The sequence below is a fragment of the Hippocampus zosterae genome, chromosome 3 (assembly GCF_025434085.1).
Source record: "Hippocampus zosterae strain Florida chromosome 3, ASM2543408v3, whole genome shotgun sequence".
Classification (NCBI taxonomy): domain Eukaryota; kingdom Metazoa; phylum Chordata; class Actinopteri; order Syngnathiformes; family Syngnathidae; genus Hippocampus; species Hippocampus zosterae.
In genome coordinates, this window is record NC_067453.1 from 11,424,008 (window position 1) to 11,447,155 (window position 23,148).

Here is a 23,148-nt window from a genome sequence, read left to right on the forward strand (position 1 = left end):
TGTGTTCATTCCACTGTCTAAGTGAACGAATAGGGGAGAGAAATAAGCCATTTCCAATTCTAGAATAACAGCAATGAAGGAGCTTTTGTGCTACCTGAGTTACAGCTTAATCAACTTCTGCACAGCTCACATTACTGCATCTGTTGTTATTGCTGTGCCTAATTAAGTGGATTTGAATCATTTCTCTGTCAGTCTGCCTAGATTTTGGTTCAGGTAGAAATATTAATTAAAGTCCAATGTCCATTGATTCACATTTAACAATAATAATTGAGCCACATTCATTGTAAAACAGTTTCTGAGTGTTAAAGTGCATTCAGAGCAAAGTCATGTGGTCTTAATTACAGTAATCTCTCACTCTCTCTCTCTCAACAGCAGCAGCTGTAACAAAGCGCTTAACAAAACAGTTAAATAATAAACACAACACATAACCTAAAACACGGACAGTCGAGCAGGCCTAACCACTTTTCCGTCACACATCTTGGTGTCTATAGATATAGATATGTATACCGCATATACATACAGTATATAATATATAAAAATTATAAATTACCCTGTATGATAGGCAGCATGGTCGTCAACTGGCAAGCTGGCCTCTCACAGTGCAGAGGTGCAGGGTTTGATTCCGGCTTCGACCCTCCTGTGTCAAACCGGTTTGCATGTTCTCCCAGTATCTGCGTGGGTTTTTTTCCGGGTATTCCGGTTTCCTCCCACATTTAAAAAACATGCATGGCAGATTAATGGATCATGCTAAATTGTCTCTCGGTGTGATTTTAAGTGTGAATGGTTGTTTGTCTTTGTGTGCCCTGCAATTAGCTGGCAACCAGTTCAGGGTGTCCCCCGACTACTGCCAAAAGACAGCTGGAATAGGCTATTTTTGTCAAAAGCCATAACTGTATTGTACATGAAAACATAAAAAAAAACAACAATTGGGAATATTACGTGCTTTGAATATTTTGCAAATACATTATGTGCTCATCAAAAAAAAAAAAAAAGATCTGTGAGTTTTCTTCAACAAGGACGCCCCTTAATGACATTTTCTATTGTTTCGTGCCTTTGTTGAATTCAGAGAAGCTACATCACACGGGACATCAGCGCAACTGATGGAGGGAACAAGAGCACTTCTGTGGAGCTGGCCGTCACTATCACCAACGTAAAGAATCAACCTCCACAATGGGAAGAGGAAAGCTACAGTGTCATCATCCCTGAAAACACGGCCAGAGACACACCTATAGTGGTAAGGGTGCCCTTTTGAGGACCTAAAAGGAGGGCACAGTCCCATCCATCCATTTACTCCAGCGAGCTATAAGCAAATGGTTAATTGACAATGATGCAACTAACTGCACATAAATGGATTGTTGTTGTTGTTTTGTTTCACTCGAGAGCATGAAGAATAACATTAAAAAACAGCACTCACCCATCCATTTCCAATGTCTTACATCATCCTCCATGAAACATGGAGTAACCTGCTAATTAAAGAGACTGACGGACAAACATGACATTTCATTTTTCTTTTTTATGTTCACAGTTCAGCCATGGTGGCGGTAATGCTCTACTGAGTGCTTTTGTACTCCGAGTAAAGGCAGACTATTGGATGAAGCTCTTACAGTATACTGATTTATAATTAAATGAACAGTCATTGATAATGGTGTGGTTCGCTCACCCTGTCACTGACTGATGGCATGTCAAAGGTTACGACACCGCTTGTGAGTCTGAATAGACAGTGAAACCCGTTTTGGATGTATACTGAGGGACCTTGAAAATAATACAGAGGACTGTATAGAAAATAGATGGATTATGAAAGCAAACTGTCTGTGATCCAAGTCTTTAGATAAGGTTTGTGTAATTTTTTTTTTTAACTCAGTTTTTCATCCACTTAATCAAGTAGGTTTGAAATAGAGGCTTTTCTCCTTGAGATTACAAAATCTGGAGTTTCATTGCTCTGCCCCTGACTGTGTCGGTTTTCACACTTCTTGTACACCTGAAAATGTAAAAATGTTACCTCGCATGCCTCAAAAAATATTCAAGGAGGACAGCAATTGGTCCATTTCTGAATTCCAGCACTTTCAGTTTCGCTTCCATGCGTCTCAAATAATAATAATCCTGCCAGGGTTTCAAGTGAATGACTTTTATCTTTTTTGCGTCAAATAAAGGAAGCAAGTCATCTCTTTCCTTGAGATCTAATTCCCAGAGATGCGATTCAAGTCAACTTGAATCACTGTTTTGTGACTTGTGACTTGACCTGCTCAAAACGGAAAGACTTGAGACTTGCCTCAAACTCAGGAGTTATCCACTTAACTTGAGTTGATTTGACAGCCGTGGAGATTGTTTATTCTACATGCTAGGTGTTAATGCAAGATAAAGTATCAATTTGTTGATAATGCAAGATGTGAATATGGGAGAACATGCTTGGAATGGTGCTGCCATGATTGGAGGATATGCTGTCAGTCAAACCTCGACATTTGAAGAAGCACATCCTCTCATATCAGACACTAGCTGGTTTGCCGCCCTCCGGGCGGCTCATCAGCTAATTCCTGCGGAAGGCTGGTAAGGTGGTGGTTCGCCGCCCTCCGGGCGGCTCATCAGCTAGTTCCTGCGGAAGGCTGGTAAGGTGGGCCTTTGGCCCACAAAAGTGTTGTTGCTTGGTTCAACTTTTTGTTCATCTTCATTGCTTATCGCGAAAATAAAGAGATGTTTAGCTCTACTAAATAACTAACAATTTCATTGCAATGCTTGTGGGTAGACAACATTTTTTCGCTAAGATGCCTGCGCGATCTTAGTGAGCCACTGCCTGAGCGGCGCAGTGGCGGCGTGCAGCGGCGCTGTGAAGTAGGTACGTTTTGAAAAGGGACAGACGGAAGGACAGACCGCGTGCGGGACGACGCGCAATACATATATATATATATAAGATATGTCAAAGTGTGATTCAAACTGGCACAATGCAAAATAAAAAATGTGTTCATCCAAGATAATTGACAGCCAGACTAGAACATTGGACCTAGTTGATCATCTGAAGACCCATTCTGCGCAAATATCTGAAAACTCTTGAGCCTTTTCCTAAGGTCGGTTATTGGTTTGCAAATGTTAGCGGACAAAATACTATTTTTCTGACATTCAGGCATTGACTCTTAAGCATCACATCACATCTATCCATACAGCTCTGCTAGATTAGATATAGATACAGGTACATAGCCAAAGATATCATGACATGACTTCACTGGTCCTCTCCTTTTATGGAGAACAAAAACTGCATCTACAAAGGTGACTCGATTTGGGACTTGATTTGCCTTGAAACAGCTTGTGACCCAACTTGATTTACCCAAGACAAAATGATTGGAAATGTGCTTGGGACTTGAAGGTTAAGACTTGATACTCATATAACTTGAAGTGCTGTTTGATTCGATTACGCGTGTGGTTCCTGTGGGTAACCATAATTCCACTTTCATTCTACACTTTACTGAATTCTACTGGGGCCAAAACAAACTCTTGTTTTGATTAAATCAATCAATAATTGCACCATTTTCATTACACTTTGAGGACCCGTAATCTGATTTTGTGATACACGCAGTGTGAGTATCACAACATCATCGCCACAGTGAAGAGTTGATTACTTCTGTGAAATGATGCCGTTTCCTGGTGCTTGCAGCTGCTCAGCTAACAACTCTTCGTTTGCTCCTCAGTATATTTTATGCTGATAAGCTGTCAGAAAAATGTCGAAAACGACTAATGCTGTGTTTTGTGGCTGCATCACTGATGGATGATACTACTCAGTGTAAAATGCTCCAACAAATTTGTTGTCTTTTTTTTGTAATTACATCCCTGCAAAAAAGTCTATTTCATCATATTATTATATGATGAAACATACACGCTAAATGTTTAGTCTGGATTACCACTAATAATATAAACTGTAATTGTTCTCATATTTGTTATTAATAAGGTGGCACACCTCAAAGTACAACCATTATCCGTTCCATGAGTCCAATTGATTTAAACTGGATTATTTTTTTCTAAGATTCCTATTGAGCAAAGGCAATGGAACACAAGCAAGGTGGTGGTGGGGGGCATTAGATTAGAACAGATGCAGCACCCTTTTAGAGATGTACTTTCAATTTATGTGATATCATCACATAATATATGAGGATTTATATATTTTACCTTTAAGACTCCTTGCTAATCGCAACGTCAAGGTGTGCGACTGAAAATGGCATCATCATGACTCATGTTTTAGTGACACTACCTCACAGTTTAATGAACAACGCAACTTGTTACTTAGCTCAGTGAAAAGGTGCCATGCTCTCAGCGGCAGCATGTTATTTAGTTTTGGTTCAACTCAACAACATTACAAACGTTGCAATGACATTACAAAAGTGCATGACTGTAGACCAGGGGTGTCCAAACTTTTTGCCAAGGGGGCCAGATTTTATGTGGTAAAATGTCGGTGGGCCGACCTTGGCTGACATTCTTTACATTGAACAACAATATTGTTCAACAAATTTTAGTAAGCCAGTCTGTTTCACATTTCCATTTTTATTTTAATTTCAACAATCTTAAGAATTTATTTTGGTTCATTTGAAACAGGTATATCACATGCAACTGCTTATTCACTTGACTTTTTCTTAAACAGAAGTCTCCTGAGTGCAAATTGATTGATTTGAAACATAAGATGTATCACCATGACTTTTCAATAGTCACAAAACCTTTGACTCGAACAACAGGGAAATGAACAAGCAATACACATATCCACAACTGCAAGGATCATTTGAAAAATGACATATCAGTCAATATAAACACGGAGTGATGTCTTGTTAACTCGTGAGTGATGCCCTCTAGTGTCTAAATGCTATTACTCATTTAGTGAATGCTATTACTCATTTAGCCACTAGAGGGAAGCAGTACTCTATGAAACATCACTCACCAGTCTACGAGACCTCAATCAATGCAACACGTGTTCCATTGCGCCCAACTTGCGGGCCAGACGGCACTGATTTTATGACAGGGGCCGAGGGCCGGATGAAATTCGACCGCGGGCCGTATTTGGCCCGCGGGCCGGACTTTGGACATGCCTGCTGTAGACACAGCAGAAAGAGCTACGATTAATCATGATGCATAAGTGCATGTTTAATTATTTACAAACTATTTCTTTATGTTATTCCAAGATGAGTTAGTAAAGTATAGATAATAGAGAGTGCTATTTACTTTATTTAAAAAAAAACATTACAACATTTTTTTTTTTACTGTCTGGGACAAGTAAAAACTGTCTGCGAATATGCTCTCAACCTTTTACAAACCCTGATGAAAACCCCAAATTCACTCGGCTATGGTTGCAAGCCTTCGCCGCTCAGTGAGATACCAGTCAAATTGTGAAACCGAGGACAGTTCAAGAATACAGCATAATACTCAATGTAGGCTATAGGGAATTTTACCATGATTTTCCATCAAGCGTCTATTGTGTTAAGATTAAGGCTGATTCGTCTGTCTTTGGACTCTTTTCAGACAATCAAGGCCACATCTCAGCTTGGTGACCCGAGGGTGACCTACAATCTGGAGGATGGAATGGTCCCGGAAACGAACATGCCAGTTCGTTTCTACCTCTCCCCCAATCGGGAAGATGGTTCTGCCTCCATCTTGGTGTCTGAGCCCCTGGACTTTGAAGCTACTCCCCTTTTTTCTCTGCGAGTGCGAGCACAGAATGTGGCTGCAGTGCCACTTGCAGCTTTCACCACAGTTTATGTGAATATCACAGGTACTGCTGCTATGTCTGTCACTTGCTTATTATGTAGCAGTTTCCCTTTTTATTATTATTATTTTTTGATGGATCAATTCTAACTTATTATAATCCTGCGGTTGAAAAATACACACAAACTAAATAGCTGGAAAAAAAAACGTTTTGGCTGAAATTACTCATTTTTTTGTCTATAGATTTGGACGGAAACTAAACTCATCTGTAGCCAGAGACACTTTTTTCAGTAGACTTTACAACTACTTAAACATGTATCAAGATGCAGATGATTTTTTGTGAACCCACTTGACCAAATTCAGGGTTCCCACTCTTCCACTTGCTTTTTTATATTTATGGAACTTTTAAGGACTTTTGAGGGCGAATGTAGCCATTTTCAAGGACTTCAGCAGGGGATTCAGGGTGGATTTAATGCCCACTCAGCATTATGCAGGCTGAACAGAAAGCCACATATCATTGAGCTGGTGTTCAAATCATTGCTGCCAAAGGAAGGGCACATCTTTATTTTTAGGGGCAATCAGCTAACCCTTTATGTGACATACTGTATGTGAAATTTTCATTTTCTACCTGTACCACAGGTAGGGAAATGAAAAACACTTGAATTCATTCTCAAATAAAGTACACTAAGAAAATTTTAAATGTAGAAAATATAAATATTCGATTTATTTTTGAATAAACAGAACACTAAGAAGAGAGCCAATGGTCATATGTGTCACCTGCACAGGGTTTAGAAAAATCTGGTTTCACTAACAGTAGTACTGCTTGCCCAGCATGGCGTCGATCTATTGTTGTTACCCGAAATAACCCGAAGTGATCATGTGATCATCATCGGAACTGATCGGAGACAGCGGAAAAGCAGAGCGGACACCAGGAAGGCATGAGTAAATTCACCACTCCGTTATTTTTCAGTGTGTGTAGCATATTGTTGTGACCCACAAGATAGAGACACTCACCAGGGAACTCCTCCTTTAAGGGAGAAGATACATGTTTGTGAAATCAAAGGGTAGAAACGGACTAGTTTGCTGTTTAAACAGTCAGTTTTGTTTTGGAGAGTAAGGAGACATCACTCGCCTTTGTCTCCACACCTCGGCATTTACGTCGTCTCCACAACTGATGACCCCTATGTGAGTAGTAATGTCAGTTATCAACGCTAACATCTATGCTACAACGTGAAGCTGCCCTTCTTTTGGCAACATGGCCCATGGCTGTGATTTCAGTACATCCAGGCCCAGTTAGAGCTGAGGGTGTGCTGGCGCCTATCCCATTTGTCTTCGGGCAGGAGGCAGGGTACACCCTGAACTGCACACATTGACAACCATTCACATTCACAATCACACAATCACATCCATTAACGTACCGTGCATGTTTTGGGAATGTGGGAGGAGTACCCGGAAAAAAACTCACGCGGGCAAGAGCAGAACAAACAAACTCCACAGGAAGGCTGGATCCCAGGATTGAACCCATGTCCTCTGTACTGTGAGACTGACATGCTTACCAATTGACTGATTGCAGTGTTTCAATGTCTCATTTAATATGCTGTTTTTAAAATATATATTTTTATTGTACATGCAAATGGAGAAATATCTGAAAGGCAAACATGATTGCAGAAACTTTGGCAGTACCATAAATGACTTTGTGAAATTTATTGCAACAACTGTAATTGTCTCTTCTCTCCCAAGATGTAAATGACAACGTGCCATTTTTTACATCATCCATCTACGAAGCATCAGTCACAGAGGGGGCGCAAATAGGAACCTCAGTTCTTCAGGTGTCAGCTCATGACAAAGACCTAGGTCATAATGGAGAGGTTTGTACTTTTTTACTTGACCATTTGCTCATGTTTTGTGGACAAAATAAATCTGAAGACAATTAACACAAGATTATATTGACCATGCATTTTTTTTTCACAGCAAAGGTGAAAATAATCAAAAGATTTCTTGTGAACAAAAAGATAAAGCTTCATTTGCTCTGGTTAATTTATGGCCTGATGAAGAGATGGTGATTCATGGCAAAGGGAACGTAAATGCTGGAGGAAGGGTTCACAATTTTTCATCATTGTGACTGCGGGCCACATCGGACAACACACTTTCTAACCTAATGTATAACAAAAATGCTAGTTTCTATGTCGACAAAATATATTCACAAATATATGCTCTTAATATAGTTACCTTTTGATCTTACTTTTTTGCATGTATAAAAGATCCACTATGCTAACGAAAAGGATTTGAAGCAAACAAATAACCATATCCTGTAATTGTCTTTGGTTTGTTTCACTGCAAAGGTCTCCCTTGCATGAAAAAACACCTGCTGAACCAACAACAAGAAAGTAATATTTCGTACATTTTCTCCATAAAAATCAACTTATGTAAACTTTAACTTGAGCTACTGTATTTTTTATTTTATTTTTTATTATCATTCCAAATCTACAAAAAAAGCTGACTGTACTCATGTTATAGTGTAGAACATTCAGCAATCTTTAAAGCCCTCCTCAAAACTCACTTGTATTCTTTGGCGTTCGACTCAGCATGACTTAGATTTGTTCTTGATTTAACTGCTTGGTGCTTTCTACTGCCTTTATTACGGATTCGTCTTACTGTTTATTGTGTATGTTAAATCGCGCCATGTACCCTACTTTGTATGCAGCGATGGCTGTTTGAAAGTGCTCTATAAACACTGTTGACTTGACTTGACTTAAACATGCCTGCAATCTAGTGGCGAATGGTGTTATTACAACTTAAAACCGCAGACAGTCCCAGCATTCCCTCTTCGGTATATGCAGATTCACGTATTTGGGGATTAAAAAAAAAGAAATTCTGTGATGTTTCCCCCATTTTGCTTTTTTTCATGGAAAACATATTGAGTTTTTATCAGGGTTTGTGAAGAATTTGCGGGGTTTATAAAAATGAAAGCTGATTTTAATTAATTAATTAATTATGGTGGTGGTGCAATTAATCAAGTGGCCACCCAGAATGGGGCCACCAGTTGCCCCTCCCCGGGCTACATGATTCCCCTCATCTATTTTAAGATAAGATAAGATAAGATTGTGTGTCTAGGGAGCAGCCCAGGACAGAACTGGCCCTCCTGACCAGTCGCTCCAGTCTTTTTCTGTCCCGGGCCGAGGCCCTATTGTCCTTTTGGCCCTTACGTCAAATATCATAATACCTATATATATATTGATATATAATTGATGTATTGGAAATCTCTGTCACAAATACTGACAGTGACGGCGTGTAAACAAAAAGGATAGAGAAAAACACCAACATGCTGGCCAGATCCAGGTTGCATCTAAGGACAAAATGAGTCTCCAACCAGTCTCTCAGTTTGTTCCAAAAATAGCTCACCGGTGATGGGCCATTGTGATTTTCAATAAATGTGGTAAAATGTTGCAATCGTTTGAAAGGGTAACCTCTCCGAGAGCAGATTACCGATAAAGGTCATTTGAGCGGATATGTTATTTCAGAAGTGTTGATCAAACTGATAGCCCTTTGCACAAATTATTACCCAATAAGGCACTCTAAGAAAATTGTTGTGAAAAAAACCCTAAAACATTTTAGACACCTCCTCACGAATGACCAGTTTATTACACCATCATATTAACTTTGCCCTTTTAGCAGGTTATTTGTCAAAATCAGCCTTGTGTTCGTCATGCACATTCCCTTTTATCCACAGATCACTTACTCTCTGCTGAGCGACAGCAGTGGCGACCATCTTTTGTTCAGAATAGAACCCAAACTTGGGATCATCTACACAGAAGCCATTTTTGACCGGGAGGCCCGCAGTTCCTATTTGCTGGAAGTTCAGTCAATGGATGGACAAGAATCTGCTCGGCCTGGCAAGAACAAGCAACCCAACTCAGGTAATTAATAATATGGTGATATTCAATGGATTCTCATTAGTAGAGGGTGCAACAGTAGAGCTGAGTCACTTTATGAAAGAGACAAACGTTAAAAAAGAATAAAAAAGAATGTTTTAAAATAAAGAAATACTCTAAATTGAATGTTTGTTTATATTTTTTTCAATGAGCTATTGATGAGTATCATTGATGCGTTTATTGCTCAGTTCAAGATCCAGCTATAGTAACTTTGTCTTTACTTTAGACTTCTCCCCCCAAAAATTAAAGCTTTGCAATTAGTAGTTTTGCCGTACAACATAAAAAAAAATAAAAAAAACAAAAGAAAACAAATTGCAATTGTCTGGTAACCAGTTCAGGGTGTAACCTGTCTACTGCCCATAAACAGCTGGGAGAGACTCCAACACACCCGTGGCCCTTGTGAGGAATACGAGTCCTGGTTAATGGATGAATATTAAGAAAAAGACCATCTTTACTAAAGATAAATATAAACACTTCAATTTTTGTGATTAAGATTATTTATAAAAACAAGCATTTTTGTCGAGAAAGACGGCCTATATTTTTATCAACCATCAGTATTAAACATAATGAAGTTTTCCATATGCCAATAAATAAAAATGAAATGTTGAGCTTTTTCTTAAAAACAGCACTCATTGACATTACTTCCACTTTCACCAAGGGGCCCCTGGCTCTTAATTAGATGTATGCCTCCACCATGACGATGCTGCTTCATGCTTCTTCCTGTTAAAACCGCTGAGAAAGTTCTCACCTCAATTGTAATTTTCACTGCAAGTTTTTCAACAAACAGTGACACTTCTTGTTCACACTGCTGTCTGAGTGCCATTTTGGGAGTCATAAATCCTCTCTCTGTATCTAGAGTGGCGTGAATATGAAGTTTATTTTCCAAAGTAAGTCGTTGCAAATGTTTGTGAAGATGGCATTATACCTAAAGTCTGATGTTTTGAAACAGGAAAGCCTCCTCTCTCAGGTTGGCTGGCCTGCTTAGCATTTGCAATCTGCCTTAGCTGTGTTTTATGCGACGTATCTCCCACATCCAGATGGGCTCATCTCCTCTGCAAACATTACCTGTCTCTCTTCATCATCCCTAGGCTACACAAGTAGAGGGGCGGGTGGGTGTAAAAACACGTAAAGGCAGCCCCAGTTGCCGACGTTTATCACTTTCTCTTCCGCCTTTAAATTAACATATCACCTGTGTGTTTTTGTGAGGAGATAATTTCCTTTTTTTTAAACACACAAAAAAAGTCAACAACATAATGAAAATGGAATGAGCAAGGTACAGATAAGACAGAATCACTTGTCCACTTATAAAAATTTAACTTAGCTAAGAGAGTTATGTTCTTTATCCCGAGTTTGCTAAAAGGAATTGGTGCATTTGCTGCATTCATTTGTTCACCATGTTAACCAACATACTATCATAAAGCCAAGAGTTTTTATATGATTTACATCAGGGCTTTCATAACACCACTGCGCAAGATCTCCATGTCAACACATGGCACTTTTTCAGTGTGACATTAATTTATGTACTGTACTCCCTTAACAAGCGGGAAAAGAATGCACGGGATACTAAATACCTGTCCAAATGGTGCCTGAATTTGTGCTCTGCCTTTTCTGATTTCTCTTTTACCATTATGGCCTTTTGGTACAGACACGGCATATGTTCGAGTTTTCATCAGTGACGTCAATGACAACAAACCGGCCTTTGTTCAGAGGCTTTATGAAGTGGCCATGGATGAGGACGCAGATGTGGGTCTGGCTGTTGTGACTGTCAGTGCTAATGATGAAGATGAAGGTATGCCTGATGAGGCAACTGGGTGAGGGGGAATAGAATATTTTACGAATGACACTTCTTACAAATGAAATTCGAAGTAACTAGACAACTGCAACTGTTTTGTTGGGCTTTTTATTTTTTAGATGACTCTCCCTCAGAATACAGCAATTGATTTTGGAGTGTAGTGTGCAAAGTACAGTCGTTTAAAAAAAGTGTCCCATATACAGGTACATAATATGACCTCTTGAATAGTCCTATCCAATCTGGACTCATCTGAAATCATTTTGCTGACACCATTTTAGTGCACTGGATTTATAAGCACTAATGGTTTGGTAATGCACTGATGTACATATGTTCCAAAAAGAGTGACAAGCTCCCACTCAGTGGGTGGTTGGGATTTAAGCAATAGCAGTTTCTCATTCTGCATACAGTAGTAGACTGAGATCCCTTTATCAGACCCGTTTAGGTCTGTTAATCAAGTATTTACGGTGAGCGGGGTGCAGCTTAGTCTGAACTGCATCACGCATGATGAATAGTTTTGGAATAACACGAACCCCCAATATTAAAGTGTTGCACTGTTTCACTTCTTTGCTTAATCTATTTTGTTTAAAAACCTAACCCTGGGCTTCACCACTGTAAGCCTGCCAGGTCACAGTGGGAGAGCTGGGTGCATTTTGTCAGCTTTGGTTTTGTTAATAGTTCAGATTAGAGTATTTACATGGGATTGGAGCTACTTGAACCCAACGGGGTGATTGAAAGCAAATGCTGTCCATTCCAGGAGATTATTTTATCTCTTCCAATGTCAAGCCCTTTGAATGAATGCTTTCCATGTAGACAGCGAGACAGTGGGTGATTTTAGACAATCACAACATTCAGCTCGCCCCTCTGTTCTGGCTTTAAAAGCATTCTCTCAACAACACTTGTGCAGTATCGTACTTTTGTTTGCCATGTATTTTCCCCTTTTGACTGGTCTTAAAATAAATAAGTAAATAAACCGAACATGGGGTGTAAAGTTTAAATTTTATTAAGTAATCAAAACAAGAGATAGGGCATATGAAAAACTAGCCGACTCATGTTTAGACCTTGGAGGAAATAATGTCTAAAACCCTTGAGGTTATACTTAACCTGTTCCAAACAAGAAGTATCCGACTTCAGAATACATATTGCCAAGATTATCAAAATGTTTTATTGCCAACTGGGGAAACAGTCGTCTGAATGCTATTCCCTCTTAATTTAGCTTTCCTCTTAAAACTGCCACCTCAATCTGTTTCCTTGCGGTGAGTTACAACTGTTTCACATCAGAATAGCAACGGACATTTCATATTTTCATGCATTGTTGTGATTCCTGTCACAGGGGCCAATGCCAAGTTGCGCTACCAAATAACGTCTGGCAACAAAGGTGGTGTTTTTGACATAGAGCCAGAGGTGGGGACAATATTCATTGCACAGCCACTGGACTATGAACAGCAGAAGAGGTACAAACTGCTGGTTCTTGCCTCAGATGGAAAGTGGGAAGATTATGCTGCTGCTGTGGTAACAGTGGTAAATAAGAACGACGAGGCACCAGTGTTCTCCATGAATGAATACTATGGATCAGTCACAGAGGAACTTGATGGTTCTCCAGTCTTTGTGCTACAGGTGAGGGACTTGCATAACAATTTTACACCGGAGCTAGTGCCATGGCCAAGTGCTTAACGCTGACTACTTAGAGCACAGGTGTCGAAAATTCCAGTCTTGGAGGCGCCTTATTGCGTTTTTTTTAGATGTTTCCCTTCTACAACACATGTGATTCAACTGATCAGAATAGTTATCAGGCTGCTGGAGAGCTTGGTGATTAGCGGAATCCGGTTTGTCGGAGGATGGAAACATGTAAAACATGCAGGATAGTGGTCCTAGAGGATGGGACTTTGACACCTGTGCCCAAGAGCACGGTTCTTGGCGGAGGGAGCATGTTCTCTCTGTGCTTGTGTCAATTCTCTCCAGGTTTATTACTGTATATCCATTGCCCGTCAGTGTGAATGGATATTGTATTTGAATGTATGTCTCGGTGTGTCTGTGCTGGGATTATTCTTGCGCGCACCCCATTATTTGCTGTAATATTGTGATTTGCTCGCCACCTTCACAGAACAATCAGATTTACGGTATATTCATCCGTTACCAAAGAGATGTTGTTTATTTGGAGGTCTGAACATAGAAGAACCTCATAGATATTCTAAAAAACTAATGATGGCCTGTTGCCTTCAAATGGCAGCTATAAAAAAAAGTAATCTGCTCTTGGTAAAAATCAATGACAATTCATTTCCTTATGTTGACTTTATCTCCACAGGTAACAGCAACTGACCCAGACAAAGATGCAGACCAGGGGGCAATACGATATTCCATCCATGGCCAAGGGGCAGAGTCACACTTTATGATCAACGACATTACGGGCGAGATGTATGCCCAGCGCACCATGGACCGAGAAAAGCGTGCTGTCTGGCGTTTTGTCGTCATGGCAACAGATGAGGAGGGCGAGGGATTAACTGGTTTTACGGATGTTATTATCAATGTGTGGGACATCAATGACAACGCACCCACATTCTCATGCCTGCCAGATAATTGCCTTAGTAACATCAGCGAGAACTCGCCTCCTGGAACTTTCGTTGTAGAAATGGCAGCAGTAGACCTTGATGATGCCGCTGTCGGCCAGAATGCAATACTCACCTACCGAATTATTGAAAATGTGCTGAACATTAACAATGAAGACCTATTTACAATGGATTCCAGCACTGGCACAATATCAGTGGCATCTGATGGCCTGGATCGGGAGTTAGTGGACAGTCATCGGCTAGTCGTGGAGGCCTGCGATGGCGGTGGAATGACAAGCACAGCAACTGCAACTATTTTCTTAACAGACATCAATGACCATGTACCAAAGTTTCAGGAAGAGAAGTGCAATGCTCGTGTGCCTGAGAATGCTTATGTGGACACTATTATCATGGAGTTGGGTGCCATTGACCCTGATGCCGGTTCGTACAGTCAGCTGACATTTTCTGTCGTTGATGGAGACCCAGAACAACAGTTCTATATGGTTAGCCACAGACTGGACCAGAAGGGTGTTCTAAGATTAAAGAGGAAACTGGACTTTGAGAAACCAGTGGAGCAAAAGTTCAACTTAACCATCAAAGTAGAAGACTCTGACTTTTCTAGCCTTATCCAGTGTCTGGTTGAAGTTGAGGATGTGAATGATAATGCTCCTGTTTTTGCCCAGAGTTCTCATCTGCTCTCCCCTTTGAACGAAGATGTAGCTGTAGGAACCACGATCATCCAAGTATTGGCTACCGACTCTGACTCAGGTTCAAATGGGGAGATTTTGTACAGTATTCTTCCTCAGTCCGACGCATATGGACAATTTACAGTGAATCAATCTGGTATTATTACAGTCGCCAGGCCACTGGACAGAGAGACCGTGGCCAATTATGATTTGATTGTAATGGCGATCGATCAAGGTAGACCAGCCCTGACCGCCAGTGTCATTGTCTACTTGCCCCTGCTTGACGTAAATGACAACGGTCCAGAGCTAGAAACAATCTACAATCCTGTGGTGTGGGAAAACAGTCCGGCACCTCAAGTTGTCATGCTCAACACAAGCTCAACATTGCTTCAGATTTTGGACAGAGATTCCCCAGAGCACGGGCCTCCTTTCCACATCTCCTTGCCTTCAGTTTATTCAGCTGACTTCCACCTTCAGGATCATGGGAATGGCTCAGCTACACTCACAGCGCTGCGGAGATTTGACAGGGAAAGGCAAAGCAAATTCCTCTTGCCGGTGATTATGATTGACAGTGGATATCCACCAATGACTGCCACAAGTACACTTACTATAATCATTGGTGACCACAATGATAATGCCCATCAGCCAGGGGAGAAAGACATCTACGTGTATATCCACAGGGGTAAGTTGCTGATTTGCTCATTTCTTCCTCTTTTGTTTTTGTGACAAGCTGCTTGATGAGAAGAAAAATTACGGTACAGCTGAAGGCAAAACTTTTTTAACTCCCATACATGCTCTGTGCAGTCTGGATTTGTAATGGTGCTGTTCCAATGACATTGTAATAGTTTGTCATAGCCAAACCTTTTACCACAGCACCACGGTGTATCTTTGCCTTCCAAACGCAAAGCTCCTCTGAATATCATATTACAATTCAGTCATCATTCATATATTTGTCTTTTTTTTAATGGATCTTCTGGAATAAGGTGATTAAGAAAGCTATTTAATATTTTATTGGCATGCAAAACTGCCTCAAAGTACTGGTAATGGTGGAAAACAGGAGCGCTGTGACTCATCCAGGCCGCCATTGATTACACAGCTACAGTCAGCTACTCTGGCACTGCAGGCTGATAATAACATAATCCATACTCAGATAGGCCGGCTTCCTGAAGCTCCACACTCTCTGAAGTGGAGCGCTGGGAGCCTATTCATCCTAGCACTAGGCTGCACAGTTATGATCATAAGTAGACAAGAATGCAAGATAAGGAGATAAGTGTTGGCATCAGCAGAACTCATCCCGAAAGACTGTGTGTGTGTGTGTGTGTGTGTGTGTGTGTTTACCTGAAACAGGAAGGACGGAAAATTTAATACTGGGGAAGGTTTATACGCTAGATCCTGATGACTGGGACAACAAGACTTACAATCTCGAGACAAGTGCAGCCAAGTAAGTGTTTCATCCCATGTGTGAAGATGAACTACCACAGGTTCTAAGTGTTGGGTTGATTTCAGCCTCTTTTTCTCCAACAAGGGTTAATGTTTTCCATTGGGATAATTTGGCTTGAAACATAAGTAGTAAATGTTTGTCCTGACTGTACAAACCCAATTCAAAGGAAACTGATCGAGTGTTGACCATAAATAAAAACAAAATACAATGATTTGCAAATCGTGCGTATAGATCTCCGGGTGCGTATATATACCCCCCCTCCCCCTTCCCATTGATCCTCCCCCTTATTACATGTTATGTATTGTGACTTGTTGTAACGGTCATGTGCTTATTTTTGTGCTTTTTTAAAAAAAAATTTATCCTGGATTTAAATTATCCTCGGAAGAGGATAGTTCGAGCATGTTTTTTTTTTCCCTCTCCCTACCCAGCGTCTTCCTTTCTGAATTCTGATTGTAATTTCCCCATTGCGGGACAAATAAAGGATATCTTAATCTTAATCTTAATATATATATATATATATATATATATATACATACACAGAGAGAGAGAGAGAGAGAGAGAGAGAGAGAGAGAGAGAGAGAGAGAGAGAGAGAGAGAGAGATTTTTAATGGAATATAATTGAATACACTACTAAGCCTTACAATTCTTAATTACTGATTATTTGCTAAAATTATGAAAGTTTATCCGTTTGAACGTTACGTAGCTTGTCTTTGTAGTGTATTCAATTAAATAGGTCGAACATGATTTGTAAATGATCGTATTCCGTTTTTATTTTGAACACAACGTCCCAACTTCATTTGAATTGGGTTTGTACATGGAACATTTACACGGTAATGTATCAGTGCACACCTGAATCGATACTAATCATGAACATCAACATTGTTTACCATTAAAGACTAAAAGAAATTGGAGCCCACACTTGGGTCAAGAATATACAGATGTAACAACCAGGTAGGGACGATGTGAACCCTCTGGAGACGTTCAGCATATATTTAATATTCAAAAACCTGAAGATCAGATAACAAATGCCAAGTCCATATTTGTTTATTCATGCACCAACATCTGACAGTTACCATGACAACTCTCAATCTCTTGTAGAAGCATGAGAGGGGTAAAGGATTAGCCAACTTTTTTTTAACCATTTCCTCAATTTTGTTTGTGTATTATTTCAAATGAATATGGGCCCACATCCGAGTGGAGTAACATAATTTCTGGACTACAAAACGCAGCTGAATAAAAGGCGCAACACCTACATTTAGCCATAAAACACATTTGTGCATTTGTCGGTCGCTTTATTTTAATACCTGTGGGTCTCCGTGTTATATCATGTGATTTTTGCAAAGAAAGGGGTCACAGATCGATTTCTAAAAACGTGTTTGACCTTAAACATTGGCAAATACTACCCCCCGCCCCAACCTCAAACAATGCCGAATGTAGCTAGTTACACAGTAGAATCCCAGAACTCAGTCTCATAAGAAAAAAAAAAACAAAACCTCAACCTCTGTTCATTGGTCATAATTTCACGACAGAAAAAGATCCAGATGGATGAAAAAGATGGACTAAAATTGTCACTTTTTTATTTTATTTGTTCACATTCACACCTCAGTTGAGTGAAACTAACGAGAGACTCGGCCCGACAGAAATACATTTTCTTGTCATTGTCACTTTTGAAATGGAGAAACATTTCCATATTTCATTATTATTGTGGCATGTCTCATTGGTGATTGATTCACTGACTGGTATGCCGCCTCAGATCACTTCACTCACGTCATGTGAGCAAAACATACTAACATTCAGCCTATTTGTTTTTTTCTGGCAGTGTCAGGCTGGGCAAATGACCACAAATGTCCGACCTTTATCGTTCCTTATGTCCCAGCATTGAACACACATCCTCCTTGCTACACACATCGAGCAAAATGTCATTAAAAACTGTCAGCAGAGGGCAGTCCGTGGGAGGAGTATCAAACAACATACCGGGTGGTTTACATTTTCTTTTTAATCCAGCGGTTGAAATGGTCAAAATCACAGCTTTGTATGCTGCTTCACAATTGTTCTTAAGGAAAAGTTGGTCGCCAACGAGAGTGCCTTACCTATAGTGCAGCGTGCAACCCGGAGATCTGCAAGGGGTCTTATTCCGTATTATGGCAGGATCGGACAGTTTCATTGATCCACTGTGACGTGTTTGGTGATTTCATTATTTCAATGTGACAAGACTATAGGTGAATCTATTGATGGCTGAAAACTAGTCAGTAAAATTCATAAATAAACTGTGTCACATTAAAAGCCGCAGGGTTCAAAGATGGTGGGGGGGGGGGCGGTGGGGAATGAGTAGTGGTTTATAGTCCAGGAATAACAATACATACTTCCAAGGAATGGAAAAAAATGACAAAGTATGACATCTATCGTGTATTTTTCGTCACTGTCAGCACTAATAAAGAAAACAAAACTAGTTTGGTGCATAGTCGCTCAGGTCCAGTGGCGGCTGGTTAAGTTTTCTCCATCCAAGCAAGACATTGTATATACAGTCCATCCATCCATCCATCCATCCATCCATCCGTTTACTAATCCGCCTATCCTCACAAGGGTCGCGGCCATTCTGGAGCCTCTACCAGCTGTCATCGGGCACTAGGCGGGGGACACCCTGAACTAGTTGCCAGCCAATCGCAGTATATATACATTATATAATATATATATATACAATGCCATAATGGATGGCCGAGGCCACCACCGAGTTATAGAACGTCTTAAGCAGTGACCCCTGAACCCCAAAAGACCTCAGTTTCCTGAGTAGGAAGAGTCGGCTCTGTCCTTTCCGAATCAGGGTGTCCGTGTTTGTAGACCAGTCCAGTTTGTCGTTCAGAAGAACACCAAGGTACTTGTAGGAGGTCACCCTCTCTATGTCCATACACTGGATGTTCATCGGTGCTGGTGAGGACTTTTTCCTGCAGAAATCCACAACCAACTCCTTAGTTTTCCTAGGGTTGATCTGGAGGAGATTCTGCCGGCACCAGTCCACAAAGTCCTTTGTCAGTCCCCTGTACTCCCGATCGTCCCCTTCTGTAATGAGGCCAACAATCGCAGAGTCATCGGAGAACTTCTGAAGGTGGCAGTTTGGAGTGACGTGTCTGAAGTCCGAGGTGTAGAGGATGAACAGGAATGGAGCCAGAACAGTCCCCTGCGGCGCTCCAGTGCTGCAGAGAAGCCGGTCCGACTCACAGCTCTGCAATCTCACGTACTGCGGCCGATTTGTGAGGTAGTCTATGATCCATGCTGTGAGATGGTGGTCCACTCCGGCCTTCTGCAGTTTGCCTCCCAGCAAATTGGGCTGGATGGTGTTGAAGGCACTGGAGAAGTCAAAGAACATGATTCTCACTGTGCTCCCAGCCTTCTCCAAGTGTGACAGCACTGAGTGGAGGAGGTAGATAATGGCGTCTTCCACGCCGATGCCAGGCTGATAGGCAAACTGCAGCGGGTCCAGTGACGGGCTCACCAGCGGTCGAAGGTGGGCGAGGATGAGTCTCTCCAGCGTCTTCATCAGGTGAGACGTCAGCGCCACCGGTCTGTAGCTGTTCAGCTCCTTATGGTGGGGGGTCTTGGGCACTGGGACCAGGCACGAAGTTTTCCACAGCTGTGGAGCTCTGCCCAGCTTCAGGCTCAGGTTGAAGATGTGCAGGACAATGTTACACAGCTGGTCAGAGCAGGTCCTGAGGAGCCGGGAACTGATCTTGTCCGGACCTGCTGCCTTCCTCACATTCATCTTCCTCAGTTGGTTCCTTACCTGCTCTGTTGTGACGGACAGGCAGGAACCAGGTGACATACTGGGTTGATGAGAGCTGGTCGAAAGAGGAGGGGGAGGAGAAGAAGTCCACAGTGAGAGAGGTTGCAGTTTGTGGTTGGGGGAAGGGACAGACGACTGGTCGAAACGGTTGAAAAAATGGTTCAGTCCATCTGCCCAGTCCTTGTCCTTCTCGATCACTGTCTTTGCGCTGTCATGGCCTGAGATGGTTTTCAGGCCCCTCCAGACACCAGTGACATTGCTGGCCTGTAACTGGTCCTCCAATTTCATCCTGTATATCTTCTTCCCCTCCCTGATCTTTCTTCTCAGCCGAATCTGCACGGCCTTCAGCTCTTCTCTGTTTCTCGACCGAAAAGCTCTCTTCTTCTCCTTCAGCAGGGTCTTTATGTCAGGATTAATCCATGGTTTGTTGTTGGAAAAACACCACAGAGTTCTGGTGGGTACGGTGTTCTCCTCACAGAAGTTTATATAGTCCGTGATGGTGTCAGTGAGTGCATCAATGTCCTCCCCATGAACCTCGCTGAAGAGTTCCCACACCAGGTTGTCGCGAAGCAGTCCCGCGACATATATATATATATATATATATATATATATATATATATATAATTTAAATGTATATCCTGTTTATTATTTTTTTCATTTTTGTCACTCTTTCAAGAGTAAGAACAAAGTGATATCTCATTTTCCTCTGTAACTTAAGTTTTGTTCTCTTAATCAGCAGATATTTCAGTGTGAACCAAAGCTCAGGACTGCTGACTATTCAACCGAACACACCAGTGGGGAGTTACTGGATGAGTGTTGGGGTGTCTGATAGTGTGTGGCCCGATGTCAAATCTGAAGTTAGAGTTCATGTGAGAGATCTGGAGGAAAAGGCAGTTCTATCATCTGCGTCACTACGTTTGACCGGTAAATTTATGTCCTGTTGCTATGAATGAAAAATCTAGTTTATTTTTATTTTATTTGTTATTGAGGCTCTTATTCCAAGAGTCGGCAAGTTTTGATTATTATAGTATATTTGACTTTGTGTGATTATCTGTTTCTTCATGCTAAAATAATATGCTGTCGAGCCTTTTCTTTTTTAATAATTTGATTTCAACATCTTTGTTACATCTTTGTTAAACCATCCATTGAATTGTTTGCTGTAACAGTTTGAGTGTTAATTTTTTCCACCTGTGGAATCACAAATCAGAGTGATAAAGGTCAAATTGACTGTGTCAAGTCCTTGACATTTAAAAGCCAATCCGAGACCGGAGTCGAAGACTATTGTGGAAGCCTCTGTGACAAGTCATTATTATTTTGGAAGATTGAAGATGATGTGCTCTCCATATAGGTGGCCTCAAAGATGGAATTGATTTTTTGCGACCTAATTGCAATGCACTTTCAGCTAGTCTTGGTTTTATTGACTACCAAAAGGCTTTCGAACAAGTGCGCCACTCTGCATTGTTTAAATTCTTAGCCGGAGTGAAAATCGATGATAAGAACAAGCGCGTCATCCGATCTGTGGACTGGGACTCGATAGCAGCAGTTGGCCGACGTAGTGGTCTCACCAATTGGTCTCCAATTAAGTGTGGTGTTCGTCAAGGATGCGTCATGTCTCCCCGTTTGTTTAATCTCGACTCTGACGTCATCCTTTGAATGCTCGAAGACAGAGATGAAGCGTTGCTGGAAAACAGCATCAAGATAAACAACCTGCGTGATGCAGATCATAGAGTTTTGATTGCATCCTCCGCTGCTGACCTCCAGAACCTTTTCAACGTTGCCGTAGCAGAAAACGTTATTCCTCAGCCTGCACGTCAATTCAAAAAAAACTAATAAATACTCATTTCCAAGAATGAGCCACCAAAATACAACCTCAAGCAGGTATTTTCAACCATCGTACAAGTCGAGAGTTTCAGCTAACTGCGGGCCTTGGTGACATTGGATGCCCTGTGCAAACCACAAATTTGTCGGCGCATCGGCAAGACCAAGGACGCGTATCTTTGCATGAAAAACATTCTCATCGATCGAAAGCTGTCCGTCAACTTGAAAATTCATCTCTTGAAAATATTTGTTTGATCAGTGCTCTTCTACGGCAGTGAGTCACGGACGCTCACCGCAGAAACTTGGCAAAATTTAGGAGCAACAGAAAAGTGTGTTCATCGGCGGATATTTCGAATCTCATATCGAGACACGGTCACACATGACTAAGTGTTAAGGAGAGCGGTAGAGACCCGTGTGCTTCTTTGGACGATTGAACATCAGCATATCAGCTTCCTGGTTCACGTGATACGGTGGAAAGGTTTCGAAGAACTGACCCTCGCAGGGAGAATTGAAAGAAAGAAATTGCGTGAAGGCCAACGGATAACCTTCCACCAAAATTTCACCCATGGAGACGTGCAAACTCTCTGGAGAAAAGTGAAGCACAAGTTTGAATGCCACTTCATTGTTGGTCCAACTCCAAACTGACGATGACACTCAAAGAGACGAGAGAGGTTTTCAGTGTCCAACTTCTGATGGGAACACCAGATCTTTGTTGATGTGGGGAGTAATGTACATTTCCTTCTAGAATCAAAGCATTTGACTTCATTTGTTTGCAACTTTGTCAAATGAACGTGTTTAGGTGGATCAATAGTCGGAGAGGTTGCACTTCCTCTCAAGCTAATTGAATTGCAGACTCTGTAGGCTTTGACCTACTCTTTGGTTGTCATTGGTGAGTCATACGTTCACATCCCATGAACCTTTCCTCTCTTTGTCTCCCAAAGGCATAACCCCAAGAGATTTTATCGACTCTCATGTCGAGAGGAAGAGTCGGCTGGAGACACTCTGGGACTTTCTGTCTGAGACCCTGTCTGTCAGACCAGGCAGCATTAATATTTTCAGCATTACCGACAGGGGGGAGAAAACACTGGACATCCATTTCTATGTGTTGTCTGAGACAGGCTTCATGCATTCAGAGAAGTTACATGGAGTTCTTGCTGCACATAAAAAGAAGGTATTTATCCCGATGTGTATGACAGATGAAAAAAGTGCTTGAATATTACACAGAACACTTTGGGGTGTAAGATGAAGAGACAAAATGGCATTTTCGGCATTTTATTTCGCACAAACCCTTGTCTTTTGACTGCCTCTTTGTTCTTCAATCCATTTCTTGTTAGTCTTTACGTTTCCCGATCACATTGCCACTCTTCAATGTTGATGCCGCATTCTTTCATCAGACCTAAACATACCTCTCCTTTAGCAAACACTTTTTTGAATTTTCAAACAATATGCTGTTTGTAGATTAGGGGATGTTTCTATTGTCATGTG

The 23,148-nt window shown here is 41.2% G+C and overlaps 1 protein-coding gene across 1 annotated transcript in view; it reads left to right on the forward strand.

Annotated features, from left to right (window-relative positions):
* The window catches only part of LOC127597360 (neural-cadherin-like), a 76,066-nt gene that overhangs the window by 20,798 nt on the left and 32,120 nt on the right, over positions 1-23,148 (forward strand). Inside the window, exons 11-20 of the mRNA XM_052060349.1 lie at positions 1,067-1,234; positions 5,491-5,740; positions 7,414-7,541; positions 9,404-9,590; positions 11,251-11,394; positions 12,728-13,011; positions 13,700-15,308; positions 15,974-16,067; positions 20,582-20,769; positions 22,605-22,834. Of these exons, the coding sequence (XP_051916309.1) occupies positions 1,067-1,234; positions 5,491-5,740; positions 7,414-7,541; positions 9,404-9,590; positions 11,251-11,394; positions 12,728-13,011; positions 13,700-15,308; positions 15,974-16,067; positions 20,582-20,769; positions 22,605-22,834 (3,282 nt within the window). The remainder of the gene's footprint in view (positions 1-1,066; positions 1,235-5,490; positions 5,741-7,413; positions 7,542-9,403; positions 9,591-11,250; positions 11,395-12,727; positions 13,012-13,699; positions 15,309-15,973; positions 16,068-20,581; positions 20,770-22,604; positions 22,835-23,148) is intronic.